At 33.0% G+C, this 25,671-nt stretch overlaps 1 protein-coding gene across 8 annotated transcripts in view; it reads right to left on the bottom strand.

Moving 5' to 3' along the window:
• Positions 1–25,671, bottom strand: part of LOC138935620 (lachesin) — a 156,840-nt gene that overhangs the window by 48,279 nt on the left and 82,890 nt on the right. For 6 of the 8 annotated variants that reach the window (XM_070300322.1, XM_070300323.1, XM_070300317.1 and 3 more), the window contains exon 1: positions 22,851–22,982. The exons of the other annotated variants lie outside the window; for them this stretch is intronic. In XM_070300322.1, coding sequence (XP_070156423.1) covers positions 22,851–22,929 — 79 coding nt within the window. In that variant the 5' untranslated portion in view covers positions 22,930–22,982. Of the gene's footprint in view, positions 1–22,850; positions 22,983–25,671 lie in introns of those variants that run through there. 8 annotated transcript variants of the gene reach the window in all.

The raw sequence follows: 25,671 nt of genomic DNA, 5'->3' as shown, positions 1-25,671 counted from the left end.
TTTAAAATCATATTTTTAAAGAAATAAATAAATTTTTCGCTTATGTTAATATAATAATATAAATTATACATATATAACATAATGTAAAAGAAGATTAAGGAGAAAAGGTATATCATTAGTCAGACACAATACTACTACTTGATGCCTTAGAGTTTAGAGTACGCGCAAATTGTTTAAATATCTTAAATAATAAAATAATTTCAGAAAATGTTTACATTTTACACAATACATAAAGATTATGGTATATGTGCAATATATAAAGAAGACAAATACGTATATATTCGTAATTTTTAATATTATTATGAATATTGAAAACATTTAATGTTTCAAAATCATATTTTTAAAGAAATAAATAAATTTTTCGCTTATGTTAATATAATAATATAAGTTATACATATATAACATAATGTAAAAGAAGATTAAGGAGAAAAGGTATATCATTAGTCAAACACAATACAACTACTTGATGCCTTAGAGTTTAGAATACGCGCAAATTGTTTAAATATCTTAAATAATAAAATAATTTCAGGTAATTACATTTTACACAATACATGAGATTACGGTATATGTGCAATATACAGTATAAAGAAGACAAATACGTATATATTCGTAATTTTTAATATTACTATAAATATTGAAAACATTTAATGTTTTAAAATCATATTTTTAAAGAAATAAATAAATTTTTCGCTTATGTTAATATAATAATATAAGTTATACATATATAATATAGTGTAAAAGAAGATTAAGGAGAAAAGGTATATCATTAGTCAGACACAATACAACTACTTGATGCCTTAGAGTTTAGAGTACGCGCAAATTGTTTAAATATCTTAAATAATAAAATAATTTCAGGTAATACTTGCATTTTATATGAGATTATGGTATATGTAATTTTTAATATTAATATGAATATTGAAAACATTTAATGTTTTAAAATCATATTTTTAAAGAAATAAATAAATTTTTCGCTTATGTTAATATAATAATATAAGTTATACATATATATTGTAATATAATGTGAAAGAAGATTCAGGAGAAAAGGTATATCATTAGTCAGACACAATACAACTACTTGATGCCTTAGAGTTTAGAGTACGCGCAAATTGTTTAAATATCTTAAATAATAAAATAATTTCAGATAATATTTACATTTTACATGAGATTATGGTATATGTAATTTTTAATATTAATATGGATATTGAAAACATTTAATGTTTTAAAATCATATTTTTAATGAAATAAATAAATTTTTCTCTTATGTTAATATAATAATATAAGTTATACATATATAACATAATGTAAAAGAAGATTAAGGAGAAAAGGTATATCATTAGTCAGACACAATACAACTACTTGATGCCTTAGAGTTTAGAGTACGCGCAAATTGTTTAAATATCTTAAATAATAAAATAATTTCAGGTAATGTTTACATTTTACACAATACATGAGATTATGGTATATGTACAATATATAAAGAAGACAAATAGGTATATATTCGTAATTTTCAATATTAATATGAATATTCATTATATATAGTATATCATTAGTCAGACACAATTATTATTACTAGTATGATAAATAAGTTTTCTAACCATTTAAAACAGAGACAAATTATACAAATAAAAATGTGCAAGCTCTTTAAAAATTTTAGAAGATCACAAATAAAATGGTTAACAAGATAAAAAAAGAGAAAAAGAGAAATTTACGCATTAGAACGTCAAGTTAAAAATGTTTATTCCTAATCGCCAATTCTAATGAATTTCGCCGCAGCATCCACCAAATTATACTCGCATGAATGCAAATGTAAAATATGAACTTTTCTCTCTATCTCTTTCTTTTATCTTTTACTTACTGCTAAGTATTTATCCGATTACACGAACGCGAGAATTTGGGGAAAAAATAGTAACCATCGTCAAATGACAAAGTGTTTATACCTTGTAAAGTTTATACCTTGTAAAGATATATTTTTTTGCATGTTTGAAGCTTAAAATTAAAGATGTGTAATGCGGAAATTTTCTAATTGTGGAATTTGTTATCATTTTATATCAGTTGCTATGATATATAGCTTTATTTTTTTATAATATATTTAAGCAATAGCCAAAAGAGAAATATTTACTTGATTTATAAGATTTGACGTATTTTTCAAAAAAAAAGATAATATTTTTATTTGTATAATTTGTTTCTATTTTAAATGGGTAGAAAACTTATTTATCATACTAGTCATAATTATTGTGTCTGACTAATTATATACCTTTTCTCCTTAATCTTCTTTTACATTATATTATATATGTAACATACCTAATTTGTTAATTTTATACATATATAATATAATGTAAAAGAAGATTAAGGAGAAAAGGTATATAATTAGTCAGACACAATTATTATGACTAGTATAATAAATAAGTTTTCTAACCATTTAAAATAGAAACAAATTATACAAATAAAAATATTACCTTTTTTCTTGAAAAAAAAAAAAATATATATATATATATATACATGTTTTTATCATGGAGAACTCGCAATAATTCCTACTCGATTTCGAGTTCAAGCAGTTCGCGGAGATTCAGTATTGGCTGGGGAGAACGAGGAAGTAAAGTGGTAACTCGCGATGGACATCGGGAGAGACAAAGAGGCAGCAAATGTCCAACCGAAGGGTGAGATACGCGACGCTTTCTATGGGTTTGCGGTGGAAAACCGTTAAAGGGAGAGCACACCCGCTGACGAGGCTTTCCCTAGGTACCTAGTTGCCGGATCGAGCTTTCAGAACAAACGGAAGGGAAACCGAGAGGATGGATAGATAGAGAGAAAGAGAGAAAGAGAGAACAAATGGGTGACAAGAGGTACCTGCACCAGGACAGAAGAGGGAGACGAAAGCGGCGGGGCGCGCGGAAAACGAGGGACGAAATCAAGGAAGGGAATTGAGGATCGGTGGGAAACGGAGAGCCGAGCTCAGCGCGGAATCGTCCGGCCGGAAAACGCGACACCACCGGAAGATTGCACTATCGCGCACCCACTTGTTTTCTGTCCCCTCGTCGTCGTGGCCTTTTCACCCTCCCGTCGCGACCATCCTCGCGCAAGCTCCTCGCTTTCCTCTCCTGAACTCCCCAGCCGATTCTTCCGTCCGACAGCGTATATACAAATCCGTTTCAACGGTTTTCTTTGTTACGCTTGAGATCACCGCATCCAATTCTCTATCAGCACACGGAGGTACGCATACCCGTTTGATTTTCTGTAAAACGCGCAATACCTCGCGTTCGATGAAACTACTCGGAAGACCGCGTTTCTTACGTCAAACGGAGAGAGCATTCCTTGAGTGAATTTCAAGTAGTAAAGAGGTGCCGTTTAGAGGATGAAGACACCGTCGCTTGGGACTTTGCTCCGCAATACCCGGCTTCGTTTTACGGGACTGGCGTACGCGCAACCGTTGATTAAAACTCGCTGCTTTCTACTTTGAGCTTCTTTCGTTCGAAGTCAATGCTACACCTTGTGACACGCACTCATATGATTCCTTCAATGGTTTCCGTTCAATTTCGCACTCTTCGTTCGAAGCATTTCAAATATTTTCCATTTATTTCGTTCTATCGACTCAGTTAAATAAATATATTATAAAAAGAGATAGAGCTATAAATTCAAATAGATCTACCAATTTATTACTTAAAAAATTATAATTTAAATAAAAATTTATATAAAATATATATTAAACAAAAAATATATATATATATATATATTTAAATAAGATTATAAAATTATTGCTTTTTAGTGTCTTTAATTGCACCAATTTTAATTATCCTGCTTTTTAAATAATTACAATCTTCAAACATTTAATTTTAACAATATTGCTATCTTAGTAGTTTGGATTGTCCAAATTACAAAAGAACAACATATTGCTAAAAAAAAATACGTTTGCTATCAGTAAAAAAGAAACACGTTTGACGAGAAAACGTCATGACTTCTACGCGTAGTAATTTAAGCTAAGTCCCATTCAATTTAAGACTTTGGTATTACTAGCTCGGTTTTACGACATCCGCGCGGCACCGTCAGTTTCATTGATTAAAACTCTTCGCTTCTTTTAAATCGCCGGAATTCGTACGAGACGAAATGGAGATGTCGAAAGAGTGAGAGAGAAAAAGAATTCCTACGCGATGACCGCCAAAAGAATGAAAGAGGAAGCAAAAGTCTCTTTATTCCGGAAATTGAAAGAAAGTACGGATGGCCATAGCCGTAGTGACGATGAAAGAGAAAAGAGAGAGAGAGAGAGAGAGAAACACAGATGAAAAAAAGAAAGAAGAATCGGAAAACATAAGGAGGCAGCGGGGGAAGAAAAGAAGAAAGACGGAAGGGTTTGGTTAGGGGATGGAAACTACACGTGGAGCGCGTTTCGTGTGAATGTAGTTATGCATTGGTATTCCCTTCTCGAGGGTGCGACGACGGTACCGATAATAGGAACTGCTCCACTAGCATCCTAGACGAAGCAACGATTTTCCTTGCAGCGAGAGGGAAAAGGAAATATAAACGAGACGAGCGTTGCGGAGACTCGCGCGCGTGCGGAAAGGAGAGGAAAAGAAAGCGACGCGGTCGACGAGAGATATAGTTCGATAAGTATGAACGAGTGTGTCGTACGAGCCGAAACGAAGTTTGCCAGACTCGAGGTTGCCAAACGCGAGTTTGGAGAGCGAGCGGTAGAGCGAGGCAGGAAAAACAAATATGTACCCGAGCCTGGTTCCGACGGATAAAGAATTTTTCTTGAACATGACGTAAGACTTTTTTTTTTAAATAACGCGTTTTTATTTTTATTTCGTTTTCTTTAACGTAATCCCTTTCTTTCCTTCTTTCTTTTCTCGTTTAATATTTATATATAGGTATATGTGATTATTGAAATATATAAATCATAAGGGTTGCGATAAAAATATACGTATTTCAATACCTCGCTGACATTCCGTGTCAAATAATTTTGGAATTGGAATTTAGAAACTGTTGATCCTCTCGAAGAGTGCTACATTTCTCATGAACATGAGAGACCTACAATCGTTGTATACGAGAGTGGCCCTAAGGCACGGAATAAACTCACAGCAAGATACTTGCGGGGCTGGGTGCTACGTGTGTGCAGCGCGGCGTAGCAAAGTTTGCATCGAGACTGCCAGCCGCAGATCGTAAGGACAAATCCGTTTTCGAGTTTCGTTGGGTTACTGGTGAACAAGGAGTTTCCTTGATCACCAATACGATTTCGAGCCGGATTGGCCCACGTAGACACTTGTACGTAAGTAGATACATTTAGTTATATGTGTATAACATCGCGCTCACACATACATATATGTATCTTGTCCACATATACACACATATATAAATATATATACATACACACACATATATATATATATATATATATATATATATGTATGTAATTCTCATAGGAAGGGTTAGTAACGCCACAAATCAATGGTGTCCAAAGTTTAATGTCGCCAAAGGCGCGTTACACGCGGTAGCGTGTAATTAACCCTTAACCGTGAGCCGACAATGACTTTATAACATCCTAACCCACCTATTCCGACGTTACCGGAGCAAATAAGAGTTTCTTGCGTCGATCATACGCTCATGATCTATTTCGCGATCGGCTTACAGATAAATACAAATGCCGATTGACTATAAGGGTTTGATGGCGAGCAATTTCCACTATTTGGCGATATTCCGATAGTGACCGATCGAAACAAGCCTTACGGGTAATTTCAAACGTTCTATTGGAAATGTCGACCGTACGATCTACCACTGAGACGCGTCATTTCGTAAACACATTTATTGAACGGATCATATCGGCAACATCGGGATGTTCGCGCTTCTATCGACCGGTCCATTATCGTTCTGATCTCGAGCGTCGACAGGGTCTCGGGTCAGGAGAGATAATTGGCGATGTCCGCGACGCCCCAGCTAGAATCGGTAAGTACGATCGATCGTTAAAATGCGATAGAAAGTTCGCTCCGTGGAGTGTAAATTTTTAATCAGGCGGAAAAAGCGGGACATTGCCAGTCCCGCTTTCACTCGCCACATGAAAACGCAGAGAGTTACGGAAAAAGTTGTACGCCATTAGTTAGATGGAAAACTTGTGAGTTTTAACTTCGTCCATTTCTGAGTTCAAAATTATATACATACCTAATCATTCAGAAATATCATACTTTTTATCACAATTACCGGCACTACAAACAAATCTGAATAGATCGACGATTTTTTAATTATAATTCGGAGTTAAATGGTCATATTAAACGGTAAGGATGTAAAAATAAATAAGAAATCTTATTTTTTATTTAATTTTAATTAAATTCAATTTTATAATGGATATATATATATATATATATATATATATAACTTGTAATTTTATAAAATTACATTATTAATTCCGAAATTTGACGCGATATGATCTTATCTTACATAATTATATTAATCAGATCAGGGTTAGATTTAATTATATGTATATGAAAACAGATCTAGCCGAATATAGTTGTATAAAGTTAAACCATATCGAGCTAAATTTCGGATATTGTTACATATATAATCACACGTAAAATTACATATGTTATCAGCTCTTTCCATAAATATAATTATATATATTTATATCTGATTATATTATATCATTTTTTTCTCGAGAAATTACTTTAACTGGATATTGATTTAATAAATAAATTATTTCTTAAATAAAATTTCTGATAGCGGAGTATTATTTCAGCAGAACAAATGATACTTGGATAACAAATGTTAGCTAGATAAAAATTTTCGATAGTCAATAAGAGATTTTTTTAAGAGGAATGTGAAATATATTGTAGAAGTTCTATTTGCATTACACGTAAGTTTCATTCTCCCTCACCCGAGTAAAGTCTTCGTGAGTCTGCCAGGAATAACACGGTAAACGTATTCCTTAAACCGGAAGTTTATCAGGGAATCCCGGCTGCGGTCAAGCGGATTCCACTATCCCTTCATCCTCATCCGCTTTCTATTCTCCCTTACTTTAGGAGCGCAAAATATTCGAGCAATTTGGTGACACTGCCAAGCGTCCGCTGGGGTCTTTTTATCCATGGTGTTAGCCGGCTTAGTTTTATCGTGGGCGCATTATCCTTCCTTCCCTTTCCATTCCTTTCCTTCCATCTCTTTTCCATTCTCTCTCTTGCGTACATTTCTTCTCTCTCTCTCTCTCTCTCTCTCTTCCCCCTTTTTACCTCCTCTCTCAATATCACATCTCTCTTCCCGCGGTACCAACTACATTTCAGCTCTTACCTATTCTGGATTAATGCCAGTGGTCTTGCCATCCGAATCTCCCCTTCACCATTTCGAACGAATATCGCCTTCTCCTTGTAAAGACTCCCCTTTTTCCGTTCTTGTCTATAGGATTCTCTCTCTCTCTCCCTTTCTCTTTCTCTTTTGCGATCCCTGTTTTCCGATGCTTCGCCGAAATGGTATAAACGCTGAAGCTGACAGTCGTAAACGAAAAATTACGAAATGAAGCGTCATCGTCGGTCACCGGCACTATATATACTCGTTGTCGTGCTCGATTTACTCTTCTAAGTCGAGCCTCTCGAGGAGTTAAAACCTCGTCGCTTTTGTATCACCCGCAGCGAAAGTTACAGTTCGTGAGAGAATAAACATGTGTTGCTTATGCTTTTAATAATTGTTTTTATTTAATGCGTTTAAGTTTATTCGCGATGCATACACTTTTAATTATTCATTTAAGAGACGGATAAAATAATGAAAATACAATAATATAATATATTACGGACACAAAATAAAAATTTTTTAGTATCTATAATTTTTTGTGTTTTTATCTTTATCTCTCTCTCTCTCTCTCTCTCTCTCTCTCTCTCTCTCTCTCTCTCTTTCTCTATCATAGATTAATAACATTTGCCAATTTTAATTTGATATCAAAATATATTTACATGAAAAGTAGTTTACTGCGATTTGCAATATTAATATTTATTTTTATGTCAAATCCGTGATAAATGTATATATATATACACACACACACACATATATATATATCAAAGAAAAAAAGAGAGTACAATTTTTATTATCCAAAAATATCAAACTCTTCAGATGTATTTACTATTAAAAATTGTCATTCGCGTTTAATATTTATAAATGGTAATTTTTTACGTGATAATTTAATAATTTCATAGTCACGTATTTAATGCAATAGAAAGCAAAATATGCAAAATATATTTAATGAAATGTATTATATGTTATATATGTGATACGTGTATATAATATTATATAATATGTATTATATATAGCGCGCAAACGTCTTACATCATATATTAGCGCAATATATGTTTTTGTATATTAATATAAGTTTAATATATTAAAAAAATAACAAAGAGATAATTTTATCGTTAAATAAACCTCATTCTACATAGCAACGGAGAGATTACACATCGCGTCGCTTCGATAGCAATGTGCACGAATGCACATTAGTTAGTACCTAAATATTATACGTTAAACACGCAGCCATCTTATCCACTGCGATCTATTTCAATTACGAACGCTAAAACAAACAGTTTCACGACACCCCAGGGAATCTGTTCTCGAATTTCGTGCTCTACGAAACGACCGTCTTATCTTGACGTATCGTCGGTGTGCGTCCCCGAGAAGTTACGTCGAAGATGATTTAAGGAGATAGATTTGCGCGACATTCCGTAGACCCGGCGCAGGGACGCCCTTAATTGGTTTAGGTTTTCCCTGATATCGGGTTTTACGAGACGACCGAGAAGGAATGCGGCACTCCTGACGCTCCAGCGTCATAAAGATAACAAACTATCATGTTGAAGAAATACCACGAGGCGTAATTTACCGGGAAAACGGTTTCTCACCCGTCCTTTCGTCAGAGAGATCGATCGCTATAAATATATACGAGATATGTTCACACCCCGTACACACGTATCGTAAAATTGCACAGTCGAATGATCGGAGGACAAAAATTTTTCGGCGAAAATTGCGACAACGAAAATGGAAACCATTTTGAAGCCACGTATACATACATATTGTTTCGCGGGTAAATCCTAAGGGGACGATGCGAGCAACGTTTACATCGTGATAGCTTTTTTACTGTCCGAATACATGTACGAGGATGCCGACAAGCGCTTTATTTTCCCTCGCTGCACTTTTCACATTGTGATAAAGTAGGCCCTGTGATTGTGATTGATGCCCTATGATATGTTCCAACTATCTGGGATGATTCAGCGTATTGAAAGTAATGATCATTACCGATGTTATTAGCAGTATGGAAAAAGAACTTGCCAACAATGCTTGCCATCATAAAGCAATAAGATGCTTTATGCAGCACAGTAAAATGCGTATAGTAATTTTACGAATAAATAGAATTTCTCTTCAACGAAGAAATCTTTGATGGCATTCACATCATTTATTTCAACAAATTTCAATTTTCAATATTTTTACAAATAAACTATAAAATAATATTTTAATAAAATAAAATTATTTTGATATTAACTAATAATTTTGTTATTTATTTGTAGTTTTGGAACTTAATTTATATCCAACTCAAAGTTTCTATTAAAAAATATATTTATATAAAGTTTGATTTTTAAATCTTGCCAACTTATCTATATTAATATTTAAAAATTTTTAGATTAACGTTAATTATTGTTTTATATTTGTGAATTATTTATAAATTATTTATAAATTATTAATAAATATTTATAATTACACTTTAATATTTAAGTTTTGATATTTATATTTTCTGCAGATTTCCAGATAATTCTTTATGTCAAATGCCACAATGAGGAATCTACATATATTATATAAAATAATTAATGATTTCGTATGACATTATTTTATACATACATATAATAAGATGAGAGACATAATACTTTATTACTTAAATTCCGCTCCATTCAGATTTAAAAGCTAATACGTATAAAAACTGTACGCGATACGTCTTAATAAAATAATTTCACATTTTATTCCATTATATTTATAATCTCTCTCTTCTATATTTAATTATTCTTTGTTCAAATTCTTTTCATTTATGATCATAAAGTGAAAAAAGTTACGGATATGTCACACACGATATATAATCATATCAAAATTTTTAAAAAAATTCTCTATCTTCTCTTTTCCTCCTTTAAATCTATAAACTTCTAAATTTTCCTTGAAAATTTAATTTCTCGAATAAGCGTAGTTTTAAATTTGAGTTCTGCGTTCTTAAAAATTTATCATTCTGAATTACTTAATTATTTAATACACACTATTGATTTTAACATTAATCTCTACGCCGTTTTCGGGCGGTCGTTGATATGCTATGTAATTTTAAGAAATTACTAGCGAAATTAATTCGTATAAATATTATACCAACGAACAATTATGGCAATAATACTGGCGTCATTACAACAGAAGTTATACACGCGATTATTATTACACGCATACACAAATAGAGTTCTCTAATTACCGCGCCATTGTTAAACCCTCGAATGGAGCCAAGTTATTGCCAACTACTTTCGCTTCCCCATGCTTTTAACCATAAATCGCACTGTAAATCCACGTTCATGAAATATTCCAAGTATAATTGGCACTAACTTTTTTCATATATGAACCAGGAACTTATAGCCGCGCGGCTGGGAAAATTATTCCCCATGGACCCGCGGGTTATGCAACTCGGTCAACCAGAAGAGACTGTACTGTGAACGGCGCGTACGGTAGTCATTATATTAGAACATATGGAAAATTTGCTGCTAAGCTTCTCTATCTCGTTCGACCTCGCACTGAAAACTACGCGATTTCAAATATTCCTTTGGAAACGACCTGATATTTTTTTACCTTACACTCGAATGGTACCTTACCTTATACTCGAATAACTCCTTTCAGCAGTATGGTTTCAAAGGTTGTGCTAAAAGCCCGCGTAGTAATAATAGGATTTTGCTTTGTTCGCGTGAACATGTCAGTCCGGTTACGCCTAGCTGCAATAAGTATTACAATAATTGACATGATTCGGAGCACTGTGAACAAAAGGAAAAAACCATATTTGCATTCATCGATCATACTAACGTTCATCACGGCACATAAAGCTGCGCCTATTCTACGAGATAGTATGACTAATGGACTTAATTATATTGTGTTGGTAGTAATCGTTATTCGCGAGCGAATCATTATTATTAATGTATGCATTATTTTTACTGTGTACATATTAAAAATATATTGTTTCCTTAAACTTTATCTTGACAATATAAATGCAAGCATTTAAAATTTTAGATATTCTAAAATCCTAATTAGAATTTATTTGATATTTAAATCTTTGTTGAGAATTATTAAAATATTCATTATTTTATAAGACCCTCACAAAATTTCCATTAGAACACATACGATTGTGTAAAAATTTTATACGACCGAAATATTAACGTATAACAATGTGTTACTAACGAAGTATTACAACAAGGAAAACACTATTATCAGCCTTTATACGAAAAATATTACATTGTTACGTGATGTCGGTGTACTACAATAGAAACGTATATGTATGCAGTTCACGTTCTGCGCTTTTTTCATGAATCTTTATGCTAAATTTCATGCATATACATTCATAAATATAAATCTCGTATTTTTTTTAAGTAAAATGTTGGGTAGTTTCACATGACTATGTTGAAGGATTTATTATTCGCATATATATATATATATATATATAACTGAGAATCTTTAAAGACTAACACAGTTATTTTTTTATATCTTATTTTTATATCTTATTTTTTTAACATCTTTAAAATATTCAAGATTTAAATATTTAATTATAATACACGCTTGAAACTTATTCACATGAGTGTGTATGCGTAATATCGACATATTACTTATGTAATTTTTTCTTTTATAATCAATAGTTAAAATTATTTTATCTGGCTTGTGATTTATATATAATCCGATTTGATCTTTTTACTTTCTTGAATATATCTTCCCTTATTCGAACTTTTACACTAGACTTTCATTCGTAATACTTTTTTAACTTTATCGATAAAAAGTTTTCTTCTAATTTGCTTCATTGATTTTCGTTAGCATTAGAAATAAAACTTTTTTCGTCATTTTATAAAATATGGATTTTTAAACTCGTACAGATTGTGCATCCATTAATTCTACATCATATATAATAATGTGACATGTCAGTCACGTCGCGAAGATTCTAGGCACTTTCTTCATTTTACATGAAAAGTACAGACTTTTCAAGAGACCAAAGTAAAAGAAATCCCCAAGAAATTTCATGATGTAAAATAATGACATTTCTTTTTATTTACGAATTTGTCATAACAATCCAAGATTTAAGGGAAAATGCCAATATCTTTTTTTATAAGATTTCAATATTCAATTTGAAATAGTTTAACTTAAAATAGTATGATATATAAATAATGCTTAAATTTAAATTTTGTTGCAACAAAGTTTATTTAAAATTAAATTAAATTAAATAAAATTTTCTTGTTTATTCGAATTATCAAAGCTCTTTTTATTTATTATTTATAATTGTTAAGCTATTTGTGCTTTTCAGAATGTTTATTTAAAAAAAGCTCCCAACATATTAATAAAAAAAGCTGCATATATTAAAATAAGAGCACATATGCAACACACATATCCAATATATGTATGTATATATAATTTATCTATATCATATTTGATAGAAATTAAGTTTGTCCATAGATATTCTTTTTTGGATGATTTTGTAATAAATGTAATACAAAAAGTGCTTTTTTCAACGATTACCAATTTAATTATATTGGATAAAGAAACAGAAAGAGAAAAAAGAAGTGGAGAAAATATGGTATACCTGAAGAAAAAGTTTATCTGTTATCTGAAATATGTACGTTGCGCGAAGAGAAGAGCTTTAGAGATATTCGGATATAAAATATCGATTAAATAGAGATTAACAAAAGCATGCCTATTAAAGCGCGATAATGCTTTGCAGTAATGCTGCCCAGAATTCGCTGAACATGCTTGATATTGGAGACGTGAATAGCAATGAATATTCGTTGGAATGTTTTTTAATTTCTACAACAATGGGCAGTAAAAATGCAGAACCTTTTCCATTAAACTTACTTTAAATGATATGATAAATTGCTTGCTATATTAAAATTCTTTTATGAGAGTCAAATTTAAATATTATGCAGTGCAGGAAAATACAATATAACAATTTATATTACATGCTATATAAACGTAATATATAATTTAATCGACAAATTTGACAAAAATTTTATTAAAATTAATATAAACAATCACAATTACAAATGTAACATAATAGGATCACTATATAAGATCACTGTATTAAAAGAAATAAATTCAAGTGTTTTTTTCCGCCTTTCTTGTTCGCGTAATTTGACAAATACATTTTCCTGCGTTGCAAAAAAGTTCGTTAATAATTTAATAACAATAATTAAATTCAATCTAAAGTTATTTCTTTTCTCTGTTTACAATAATGTCAAGAAACTAAGCACAACCTAGATCTCTCTTGCACGTATGCATTTCTTTATCTATAATGTAAGTCGAAACGCGCCAATGCCTGAAACGTGGTTCATGTCCGGAAGTAATTTAAGCTGTGGGAACGGGTTAAATTTTCTTCCACTTCGACGGGAGGTCAGTCGGGCACGATATAATGAAATATCGATTACGCGGTCTGCGGCATTACCGAAATCGTTTTCCTGGCACTCGCTCACATTGGCCCAAATTATTCCGCTCGATGCACCCAGATACTTTTATATCTGTAATATCTTTATCGTACGTATGCATATCCTAGTTTTCTCATCATAAATATTTTCTCTTACTAAAAATTTTCTATTTCATGCGTGCAAATGAAACAACTCAATCCAATTAGTCAAAAATTATCTTAAAGCTGAGTGATAAAATAATGTGTAACAAATTAAAAAATTTTTTTTTCAATGAAAATTAAATTCAGGAAGATAAATTTACATTGTAATGTAAAAGAGAAATATAGAACATTTATAATACTTTACACAATATTAAAAAAACAATATCTGTCTGTATTTTAATATTTTTCAGTTAAGTTTATTAAGTATTGACAGTATAAGAAGGTTCGAGGATAAAGTTAGAGAATATTATTGTATATAGTATACAAAACAAATTTTATTATTGATTTTATATGAAAGATATTTGATTATATTTTTAATATCTCGATATCGTTTCCAAAAAAATTCGAGAATTAATCCTGATTTGATTATATTAAAAAGAATACACGAATGATTCTTGATATTTCGTATGAACGAGCCGCTCCTTCCAATCGGTCTTTTTTTACACACGGATCGAAATGTGTGTTTCCGTAACGACCGACAACAACGAGCATGCATCTCCTGGTGAAATTTGTCCGCGTGAGCGTGCGCGCGCTCCCTCGTTCGCTTGTTCATACAGATAAATTTTCACCGTGGCAAGGGGCATACATGGGTATGGCTTCGTTTTGCGGGGCGTAATTGCCGCTACCGAAATCGATGAATATTTCAGCACGTACATCGGCACGAAGCGTCGCGTACTTGCGCCCGCTCGTGTACGTTAAATTTACCCCCTTTGCCCGTAGCTCCTCTCGCTTTCATTCACCTACCCTCTTATTCTCATTTTCGTATCATAGTATTTGTCTCGTAACCTCGCTCCCCGCCGCTCACCGCTCGTTGGCAACGGCCGGCGAATATGTTTATTCATGCGATTATTTATTAGTTCGGGTAATTAGCATTAATTAGCGCAATCTGGTACTCAGTTCTACCTCGTAGCGGCACGTCCGCAAGCCGCGAGTGGCGCGACATTGTGCGGTCGTTATGTTTTGGTGGTACACAACGAGGCAACGGGGTGTAAGCTACCAGCTACGATTGCGTTTACAAACTTTGTTAGCTTTCCACTTACAATTATATCTGCTATATGCAAAGAGAGATCAAATATATCCAGTTGATTTGTCTTCTGAAGAAATTGACAATTATTTTTCATTTTCTGAGAATGACAGAAGTATTTTGTGGAGAACTTTACTCTTTATAATAAAATGTGTAAAATATTACATTTTTATAATGTTTAATACATTGTTAACAATGCTTATTGTTAGTGAAATATGTGACGCTCAAAGTAAGATTTCCGTATAAAGTGTGAAAAATAACGAGAATAAATTAAATATAATTTTATATGCGTAAAATTATTAAAGACAATTTTATAAAATTGTTATTATCTGTTAAAAAGAGTTTCGTTTTAATAGTTTTAGTGTAATATTATCTATTCAGTATCCTGTGTATATAAATTTACTACGCATGATTTATTTGCACTTATAGCGTATTGATCAATATAACGACTACAATAATTAGAAGCACCATGATTTTATTCGTTCGACTATGATAACGAAATAAAAGTAAGCATGAAAGAATTATTGAAGTAAAATCTGATATAATATCTTATTTTACTTCAATAAATCTTTTATGCTTACTTTTATTTCGTCATCATAGTCGAACGAATAAAATCATGGTGCTTCTAATTATTGTAGTCGTTATATTGATCAATACGCTATAAGTGCTAATAAATCATGCGCAGCAAATTTAATTGGCTGATACAATGTCACAGATAATATTCCAATCAGAAAGACATAGAGAGACGAGTAGTTAAACGAGTGTTTCGGAGATAATAGCCTCCTCTCTGGTAGAGATCGCTTCATTTTATGACTGTGCGCGATCAATTTGTCTCGCTTCATTCTGATACCTCTTTCATTGGTCAATTTCATACAGTTGCGGAGAAAATTGCGGTTAAAGTTTTCTCGCTTCTAATCTCGCGTCACGTAAAGTTCAAAGAAAACAGAATGAAAAGTTAACAACCTCTAGTTTCTCCTAAAGATAAATATTGATGGTTCAACATTGAATTGCAATTAGGACACAAAATAATTTCTTTCTTAAACAACTGTCCATGCAATCTTATTAATTTTTATTTTACAAATTTTAATAAAATAAAACAACTTCGTAAATCGAAAGTCTTTGTTTATTTACAAAGCATTAGAAACTCTAAAAAGCAGAGATATAAAAGAGAGATGTACATTTTTATATAAATAAAATGCAAATCGCGTTAAATAATAAATTTTATATATTAATTTAAAGCAATTTATATACGAAAAAAATTAAAATAAGAGAAGAAAGCAATTGTAAATGGTGCTGCAAAAGTTGTAGGAAATTATGCAAATTTAATAAAACTGAAATATCAAGAGTTTTACTGTCTGCGTACCTGTTTTAGATTTTCTTTCGTAACATCTTTTATATTAATACTTGGACTTTATATTAATTTCATATTTTCAACGAGAAACTCTACTTTAAAACGGCTATAATATGAAATCAATTTATACGATGTTAATTTAAGTCGCAATGAATATGTATGAAGAAATTTCACAGAGTACATATGAAATAAATATACAGCTACGATTTCACATATTTAAAGAGATCTACATATTCGAATTTCTCTCCATTATAGAAAAGGTAATAATAGTGGACCAGACGCAAAGATATGAAAATCTGATTATTCGAGGACATTATAATGCGATATCCATTTTCCAAATGCATCGCGCCCATCCGTGTTATTCACGCGATAATAGAACAGAAAGGATTGGCAAGATACTAGGCAGGCCGGGGCATTAGCATAAATCCGATAGAGATTCTCGGTATTATGAGAATCCGAATTCCTAGCCGTTAAGCGTGTCCTCTTTCCCCGCGTTGCCATCTATGCCATCGTGAATGCGATTCGTGCAGCATGCAGTAGCGCTCATGGAAAGACAATAGACTCCGATGGCAATGGCGAGAGGAAGTAAGAGGGTTCATTAGTCGATGCCGCGTCTCTTTGCATTAAGTATTGATAACGGAGAACTCTCGAAATAGCAAGTGGAAGGGCGGACTGGAAGGGAAAGATAGATGTGGTCTTTGTTCGTGACTACTTCTTCGCCCTGGATCGCGCGAAAGTTAGGTGAGAGATATCGTCTTGGCAATGTCATGATTACTTGAACGCGGAATCCGTCTTTAGTATCGCTGAGCACAAGTACAGCCATGTCGTAAATACATTGGTGGCAAAGGTACCACATCAAACGAATTCACTTCGAGTCGACTTCGCGTACCAATCCCCAACTATCGTCGAGTGTGTCTGTAAAGTCGTTCCCTTGAGTCGCCGTCATCTTCGCCGCCGTCTTCGTTGCGGTGCTCTAATCGGTTGTCAAGTAACGGTTTCTACGTGCAGTTAAGGACTTGCTCTCCAAATCAATGAGGGTATACGGGAAATGTTCACGATTATATATATAATGTAGTTTTCGTATAATAAAAATGTTATCTCACAGAATGGTTAAGAGAATAATAATTCAATTATTTCAAAAAGTCAAGAGATATTACTTTTGTTTAAGAGAAAGAGAAAGATAGATAGAGAGAGAGAGATAGAGAGAGAAAAATAGAGAAAAATGCAATACTTAATGCTTATTTCATGATTTCATTTTGCGAAAACAGTATATGCATAACTAAAATAAATAAAAAAAAAACGAGGATATAAATATACGTAATCCTTGTTTTTAAAGTATAATAGAATATATATATATAGTGCGCTATTTGGAAATTGGGAGACTGAATAATGAGAATAAAAGCAAACGCTAATTTTGAAATACACGTGCAATCATTATTAATTGAATGACATTTTATTTATGGAAATAGGATAATTAAATGGGCAACGCTCGAAAGACGCGGTGACCTATATTACACCAAATAAGCATGATTAATTGAGCATGATTCAGCTTAACTCTTCTGTTTCTCCGTGCATAAAATACCGGTAATTTCTGATAAATGATGCTTTGTTCAACCCAAATTAGTAAACGAAGCATGTGTATTGTAACCAGGTAGCAAAAAGAAATTTTAAAATTATAAAAACTTGATATCCTTAAGAAGAGATTTAATATATATATACACATATATATGTATATAAAGTAAGAACTTTCCCCGATTTTTCCTTTCAATTTTAATGAGAATGAAAGGATATGTAATACATATGTGTAAAATTCTCAGAACGTTACACATCGTTAGAAGCATATTGAAAACATATATTTCATTATGTACATTGAGGTTGCTCTTCAAACTTGTTGAGAACCGACCTCGATATTGTGCGCTAATGCAATTTTCTCCTTGAGTATTTTCCATCCGCGTTTAATATATATATCGCATTCTACTCTTCTTCTTTCCCGTTTTAAAACAGCGATCCGAAGAGGTTCGGGCGCATGTATGGCTACGTAACCGGAAAGATAACCGTTCGAATGTATCCTCCCAGTTCGATCAGAGGGGAGAAGAGGTGACGTTCCCCGAGTTTTATTATCCCTGTTTTTGTCAATCCCCAGAGGGGGAGACGTGATCGTTTTTCTTTTCTTAGCAGTGATATTTTACCATGACCGAGGAGGGGAGACGCTTGCCTTTTAAGCGTTTGTACCCGTTCGGCGAGCTAGATCGAGGAAGAGACTGGGGGGAGGGGGGAGGGGGACAAGGGGGATAGTTACCCGCACTGCAGAATTGCCATTTTCCGGCCTCACCCTCTCTATTTCAGTCCCCTAATCCCAATGCCATAAATTAGCCCGGACGGAAGTTCGATACGTTAGTCGCATTTGTCCACGGTATACCCGAAATAAAGAGGACCTCGTGAAATCATGAGCGTGCGCGAATCGGTAGAGGGGAATCGTTCCCTTGGTATAGCGCCTCCATCCTGTCTCATTGTTAAAGAAGACGGGCGGGCTATACGTCTGTCTCGACTACTTCAAGTATCGATACCTGTACGTATAATGTCCTAATAAACGAAATAATGACAAATATTTACGCAGACCTGTCTTCACGTTATGTACCACTCGTTCTCCGAAGTGGAACGCAACTGGTTGCTCGTTTATTACCTATCGATATTTTGTGCATATGGTATGTTCGAATGTCACAGATCTTTCCTAAAAACTCCGAATATGATCGACATTTTACAAACATCGATCAAATATTTAATGTATACTACAGAGAGAATCTTCAATGTTTATTAAATTTCTAATTGTGCTTGTATCGACGATGACAATTATCATTATTAAATTATTGTTTGCTTATTATAATACATTCAATTGTTTAAAATTTAATACATAGATTTATATCAATGTTTATTAATGAGAGAAAATATAACATATTAATTAATAGCAATAAGGATAAATTCGTAACTGTTTGGATATCAATTAGAGGAACAATTATAAAGCAAGTTAAGATTTATGCGTACGATCTACATGTGCATAATAAAAATTATTTGCACAATTATATATAAATTTATGTATTAAATTTTTAACGCTTGAATGTATTATAATAAGCAAACAATAATTTAATAATGATAATCGTCATCGTCGATGCAAGTATAATTAGAAATTTAATAAATATTGAAGATTCTCTTTGCAGTATACATTAAATATTTGATCGATGTTTGTAAAATGTTGATTATATTCGGAGTTTTTAGGAAAGAACCGTGACATTTGAACATATTAATTATTGAAAAGCCCCATTAATATATTGTTAAAAATTCTGAACATTAATAATATTATATCTCTGTGTCTGTAATTTATTACCGTATTATATATTCATGTTAAAATAAAATATATATTCTCACATTGTTTCCATATTATGTATTAATACATCCTTTATTATATTGAAAAATTTATTGTAATTCCGCTGTTACACGCTGTAGTCACGTCGTGATGCAACTCATGAGTCATGACAAGTGATCCGTCGAATTGATATCCCGGTAGATCGCTCATCTGATTTTCAAGCGTTGAATGACGCCTTGTTGCGTTGTATATTAATGATCGCTTTGTACAATACAGCACACATACAATGGCATGCAGCGAACAATAGTGTGCATCAATTCGAATGAGTCAATCACGGGCATAGTCTAATTTGGGATATACATAAGACCGAAGCATATGGAATCTGATTCATGAATCTGATCATGATCTTCTATGCTATTGAAGGTAATTTCGACGATATCCAAAATAATTTCAGCAAGATATTCCCAAGTGTTCTTGTAAGTCATATGGCTCAATCTAATCAATTATCTATTTTCATTACACAAAATAAACACAAATTCTCTATATTTATTTCACTAATATGCCAGTTTATAAACTACTTTTATAACTAAGATTTAAAATTATAATTTTTTAAATAAATTTTTCTTTTAACGTTGTGATTATGTAATTAATTAATATATATATATATATATATATATATATATATATTAAGAACTTAATTTAACAATTTGTTCTTAGAATCAAAATTAAGATTTCAGTAAACTCAATTTTTTCGATTACATATGTATACGTTTTTATAAGTTTTATTGCAAAATGTAGTATTTCGAAGATATTTACAGATTATTAAAAATTCTAATATGCCGTAAATTATCGTAGAAATAAAATTTCCATAATTTAATTGATTTCAAAATCAAAATCAATGCAAAATCAAAAACAAAAAAACAAACTAAATACATAATGACAATATGGCTAATAATTAGCGGATAATGACAATCATTAATTTTTTATTATTCTTCGGAATTTTAAGATTGCATTATTTGTTAAGAGAATTATATAAAAAAAAAATATATATATAAAAAAGTAATTTTTAGTTTATAAACCTGTTATATATGCAGCATAAATTTTATAATCTAAATTACAAATTATATTATACAATTAAATTACAAGTAATATGCCATTCGATGATTTTGTAGGGAAAGATTCTGTTTATTCAGTGTACATTATATGAAATCATCACGCCACGGTGAGAATGTACACATGGTGAAATGAAACACAGTGATTCTCTGACTCAAGTGTAAATAGGAACGCCATAAAACTAATCCGGGATTTGTCTCGTGTATAACGCTTTGTTATCCTTAAATTAAATGAGTGTCCCACCGTTGCCAAGACTTTTTTGTCAGTCAATGCGGGAAGGTTTTCGACCCGGTGAGAGACGAGTTTGCCGAGAAAAGGGAGTGAAGTAAGCGAAGAGAAAAAGAACGGCGAGAAAAGTAGAAAAGCTTCACTCGCACTCGCAGCCTCGTTCGTTCGTTATTGTCGGCGGGTAAGGATCCTGCCAGGGATTGGACCTGGAAAAAAGTTCCTCGGTACGGGAGAGGTTTCTCGCCTTCATGAAAACTCTGAGGTTTTATAGATGGGGATAAATAATGTATCAGGATATTGGGGGATAATCGCGCTGACAAGAAGAATCGAGGGCTTGGGCCAATCGAGGGTTAGATATCCAGAACTACGTATCTACTATACCACCCCACCCCCCAATATGTACATTTACTATATCTCTCGAATTTCGTCGAAAACGCGATGGTTAGATCAATCGAGCGAAATAGCCGAGTTCTTTTTGCGTGTTCTTTATGGTACCACTAACCTTACGTGGGAAATTTTATCTTGATTCTGAAGAATCTGAGTGTGTAAGTAAACTGGAAAAACGTAGAGAAAAAAATTAAATTTCTTCGTGATAACGTTATCACGAACGTACGATAGTTTGAACGTTTCTGTTTGGACAAAGCCGACGAGCTACTCGATAAAGCCATCTTTTGCCGGAAAAATCCATATTGATAAAAAATCTAAATTTTATAAAAACTTTTATAAAAAAAAATTTAATTTATAATATACATATATAATAGTTATTTTCCATCAATTAATTAACAGAAAAAAAATTATCATACAAAATACTAGTCTTCAACAAATGGAGAAGAATACATTGTTTAATGTCAAACACAATATATCGATAAACTTAAAAATCGAATGAATCTTTAGCTTTTGATAATCGCAAAACGTATCTGAACATATATGCCGCTGAATTATCTCTTCTTGGCAGATGCAGTTTGTGTAAATAAAATGAAAACATCGTATATCTAACATGTATAGTTTATCGCGCATGAGATGTTATCGCTCGTGTCACGGAGTGTTATGACATGTTATTAAATTAATGCCGAAATCCTGTAGCACACAAACTGCTGAAACTTGCTGACCAACTCAGATTCCGAAATCACACAATCTCGGCGCGCCACAGAATGCCGTATTTTGTAATAAATTTTAGTTATAGTAAAAAAGTACTACAACCATTAAAACGTAATCATTATTACATACATTAAAATACTCGTATGTATGCATTTATTTCAGTAAAATATTTTTTGTGCGTGATTTTTTTATCTTACAGTCACGTACAATGTAAATATAATTTATAAACTCACAAGTAAGAAAGAGAGCTAAAACAATTATTAATGTATGTATGCTTAAAAAAAAAAGAAAAAATTATATTTTTTTATAAATTATTAAATTCAAAAATATTTTATATTTCAAATAACCGCGTAATATATATTTCAATATTAATATTTGTATATTCTGATCTTATTTTATTTAATATAAAGTGTAAAACAATTTGATGACGAACTATGTGAGAGAGAAAGAAAATATACTTCCGGCAAAATTAAAGTTTTTAGGGATAAACTCTAGTTTCCGTTTTGTTTCTTACCCCGTTCTTTTCATACGTTCGTTTATAATTTTAGTGTGATCTTATATCATGTAGGTGTAAAAAAAAAAATAGATTATAACTGCACCAAAGATTATAAATACAAAAAGATGTACGTTGAACGCGGCAAATCATCACAGGACAATTTTACGAAATTATTAACGTCAATCATCACGGACTAATCAAAACAAATTTTGCGAGATTGGTTCACAACGCCGTATATATCTGAATAAGTCACATAGAAAGCCTTAACTCCACGCACAAGGGACGCTTTCAAACATAAAGAGACAGCAATTCTTCTTAATATATAGCAGTACAACGAACTTCACTGACCTTCCACAAGGGATGGACGAACAAGAAGCACCTGCGCGACGACGTAAATCGCTGACACAATAATGCGGATCAGCGACATCCATCTAGAACTTGGCGTGACGCCACGACGGGAAAGGACAATTCGCGCCGGAATCTCGGTGCGGACTGGCACACGAGGGGTTTACTCGGCTCGGTGGCGGCTGGAGTAAAAGAGAGGGTAAGAAAGAGCGGTAGGGAGAGATGGGTTTAGAGAGAGAAAGAGAGAAAGAGAGGGGAGGAGAAGGGAGATAGAGAGAACGTGATCCTTTCTGGTCTACCGTGAGCTTTAGGGTTGGTTCGCATGCGCCCGTCTGGGTTCACATGCCCTCCGCCATCACAAACCGTAAGACCCGCCTTCCTCGTACAGGAGACACGTTCTTAGGATAGCGAGAAACACACGTAGACACCAACGTCGGTTCCATGGGATCCGACCACCAGAGTCCCCTTAGAATAGATAAATGATCGAACGTACTGCGCTAAACAAGTAGACGCGCCGAGTTACGCTTCTATTTATACAATACACGCGGTTTCTAAAAATACTACAATTTATTATATATAATATAATGTATAAAGCGATTACGGTCAGCTCTTCATTGATCCGATATATTGCTTAATTAGTATGTAGGTGTGTAGATCTTACCATGTTAAACACGTTATGGAGCGTAAATTATCTGAGCAAGAATAGAAGTTTTCTATTCAAATATTACAATGTATTATTAATGTACTGTTGCTTATATCGTCTATAATTTCTTTAAGTTAAGAATATTAAAAATAATTTTATATTAAAAATTATGAATTTCTCTATTTAATTTTCTTTTTTAAAAATAATATTGCTACTATATAATAACTTAATTATTTAGATAGGAATAACAGAATTATTATATATATATTTATATATATATAAATTTGGCTTTTTAATCTGGTACAGCCTGAAATTCACGTCTGACCATACGATGCATTTTACTACTTGCAACGTCGGAAACATTAAAATATTGATTTATATATATATATATATATTATATTAATAAAAAGTTTTTAGTGTATATGATAAGAATTGTAATTTTTGTAATATTGTATTTTTACTGTTTAATTAAATCAATAGTCTAATGTTTCCGACGTTACAAGTAGTAAAATACATCGTATGGTCAGGCGTGAATTTCAGGTTGTACAAGATTAAGGGGATCCTGGACTATCGACCAAACGCAATTTTTTGAATTTACCAGTTTTTGTAATGGTTATACAGAATTACAAATGCTTTTACACGATTAAAGTACATACATCAATGCTCTATGATGAAACAATGAAAAAACTTTTTAACTTTTTTTCGTTTTCAGCATAAAGTCGACTGTCCTATAGAGCATTGATGTATGTACTTTAATCGTGTAAAAGCATTTGTAATTCTGTATAGCCATTACAAAAGTTGGTAAATTCAAAAAATTGCAATCGGTAATCCAGGATCCCCTTAAGAAGCCAAATTTATCGTCTTTCTCTATTGAACTTGTATAGAGTGAAATCACGTGCTCAATCGAAACATTGCTTTTTCGATTTGTGGGGAAGTGAAAATAGGTTGAAATCGATCGTCGGTCTGACGGTGAAAAAGATTATCCACTTTTCCGTGTCAGATGATAAGATTTCGTGACCTGTGATTCACCGCATCAAGGCAGCCTACACGTGCGGGGACTACTTTAACAGGCTGTCGATCAATCAGTAGATATCCCCGTTTATCAACTGCTTTAAAAGAAGGCTCAAGCCTAACGACGCCGTATGTGCTATATCGTGAAGTCTTTCTTCAAATGCACACATATTGTGTGCGAAGCTTAACAAAGACTAATGTACTATTACAAAGTTCTTTGGTTTGAATGTAGTTCGAGTCTTTCAGTGCCATGATCCGCGTCACGAGATCTGTCAGATCAATAATTATGAAACAACAAACGGTATACAGAGAGCTGAAATTGGTTTCAAGTCACGGGCAGGAGAATCGTTAGTGCGATATACCGGCGGGGATGGAAGTCACCATCAAAAAGGTTGCCGTGGAGTTTAAGCGTTTTACGTCTTTCGGTGGCATGCGAACGAGTAGTGCAAGTCATAAACCCAACCCACATCACTGGCTAGTATTCGTAACAGGCATTACAGTACCTACCTACATCGCGCACTATTTCGAGGGATGACTCCAAGTGCAAGTGTACCGAAACTTTCGTGGGTGTCCTCGTAAACCGGTAAGAGATGGCTTCAAGGTGACGGCAGGAAGCGAAACGTGTTTCTAACTCTCCCTTTACCTTCCCCCTACCTCTTTTCGTCGCACTTCCCTTTCCTGCACATCTATATTCTCTCTCTTGCGCTCTCTCTCTCTCTCTCTCTCTCTCTCTCTCTCTCTCTATCTTCCTCTCTTCTTTCTACAATATTCTCTTCCTTTCATCCGTTGGCAAGGTAAAGCCGACAACATTTCCACTACACTTGCCTCGTCACACATATTCCCGCATCGTTGTAGGTGCTTCTGTAGGTCTTTCGAGTCAAGTTTCACAATAGAAGCACGAGTCTCCAAGAAGGAAACTGTAGGTATTGTTCAAATTATATCTATGTTCTAATTAAAGCCACGCTATTGTGTGTGTGTGTAAAAAAATTTTATCTTTAATAAAAAGTCGAATAAAGCGCAGATAGAGAATTTTAATTCAAACATTCATATATCATGCACCGTTTTCGCGCTGATGGCTTTAAAGCCATGACGATACTATCCAGCGCGTATAACTTTTGGTCTGATGGCCTGTCGGACGGAAAAGAAAAACGCTACGATCGTTCGTTTTTA

Source organism: Polyergus mexicanus, unplaced genomic scaffold (genome assembly GCF_030449975.1).
Source record: "Polyergus mexicanus isolate NDT 795.1 unplaced genomic scaffold, iyPolMexi1.0 SCAF_8, whole genome shotgun sequence".
Classification (NCBI taxonomy): domain Eukaryota; kingdom Metazoa; phylum Arthropoda; class Insecta; order Hymenoptera; family Formicidae; genus Polyergus; species Polyergus mexicanus.
This window is presented reverse-complemented; position numbering and strand designations above follow the sequence as displayed.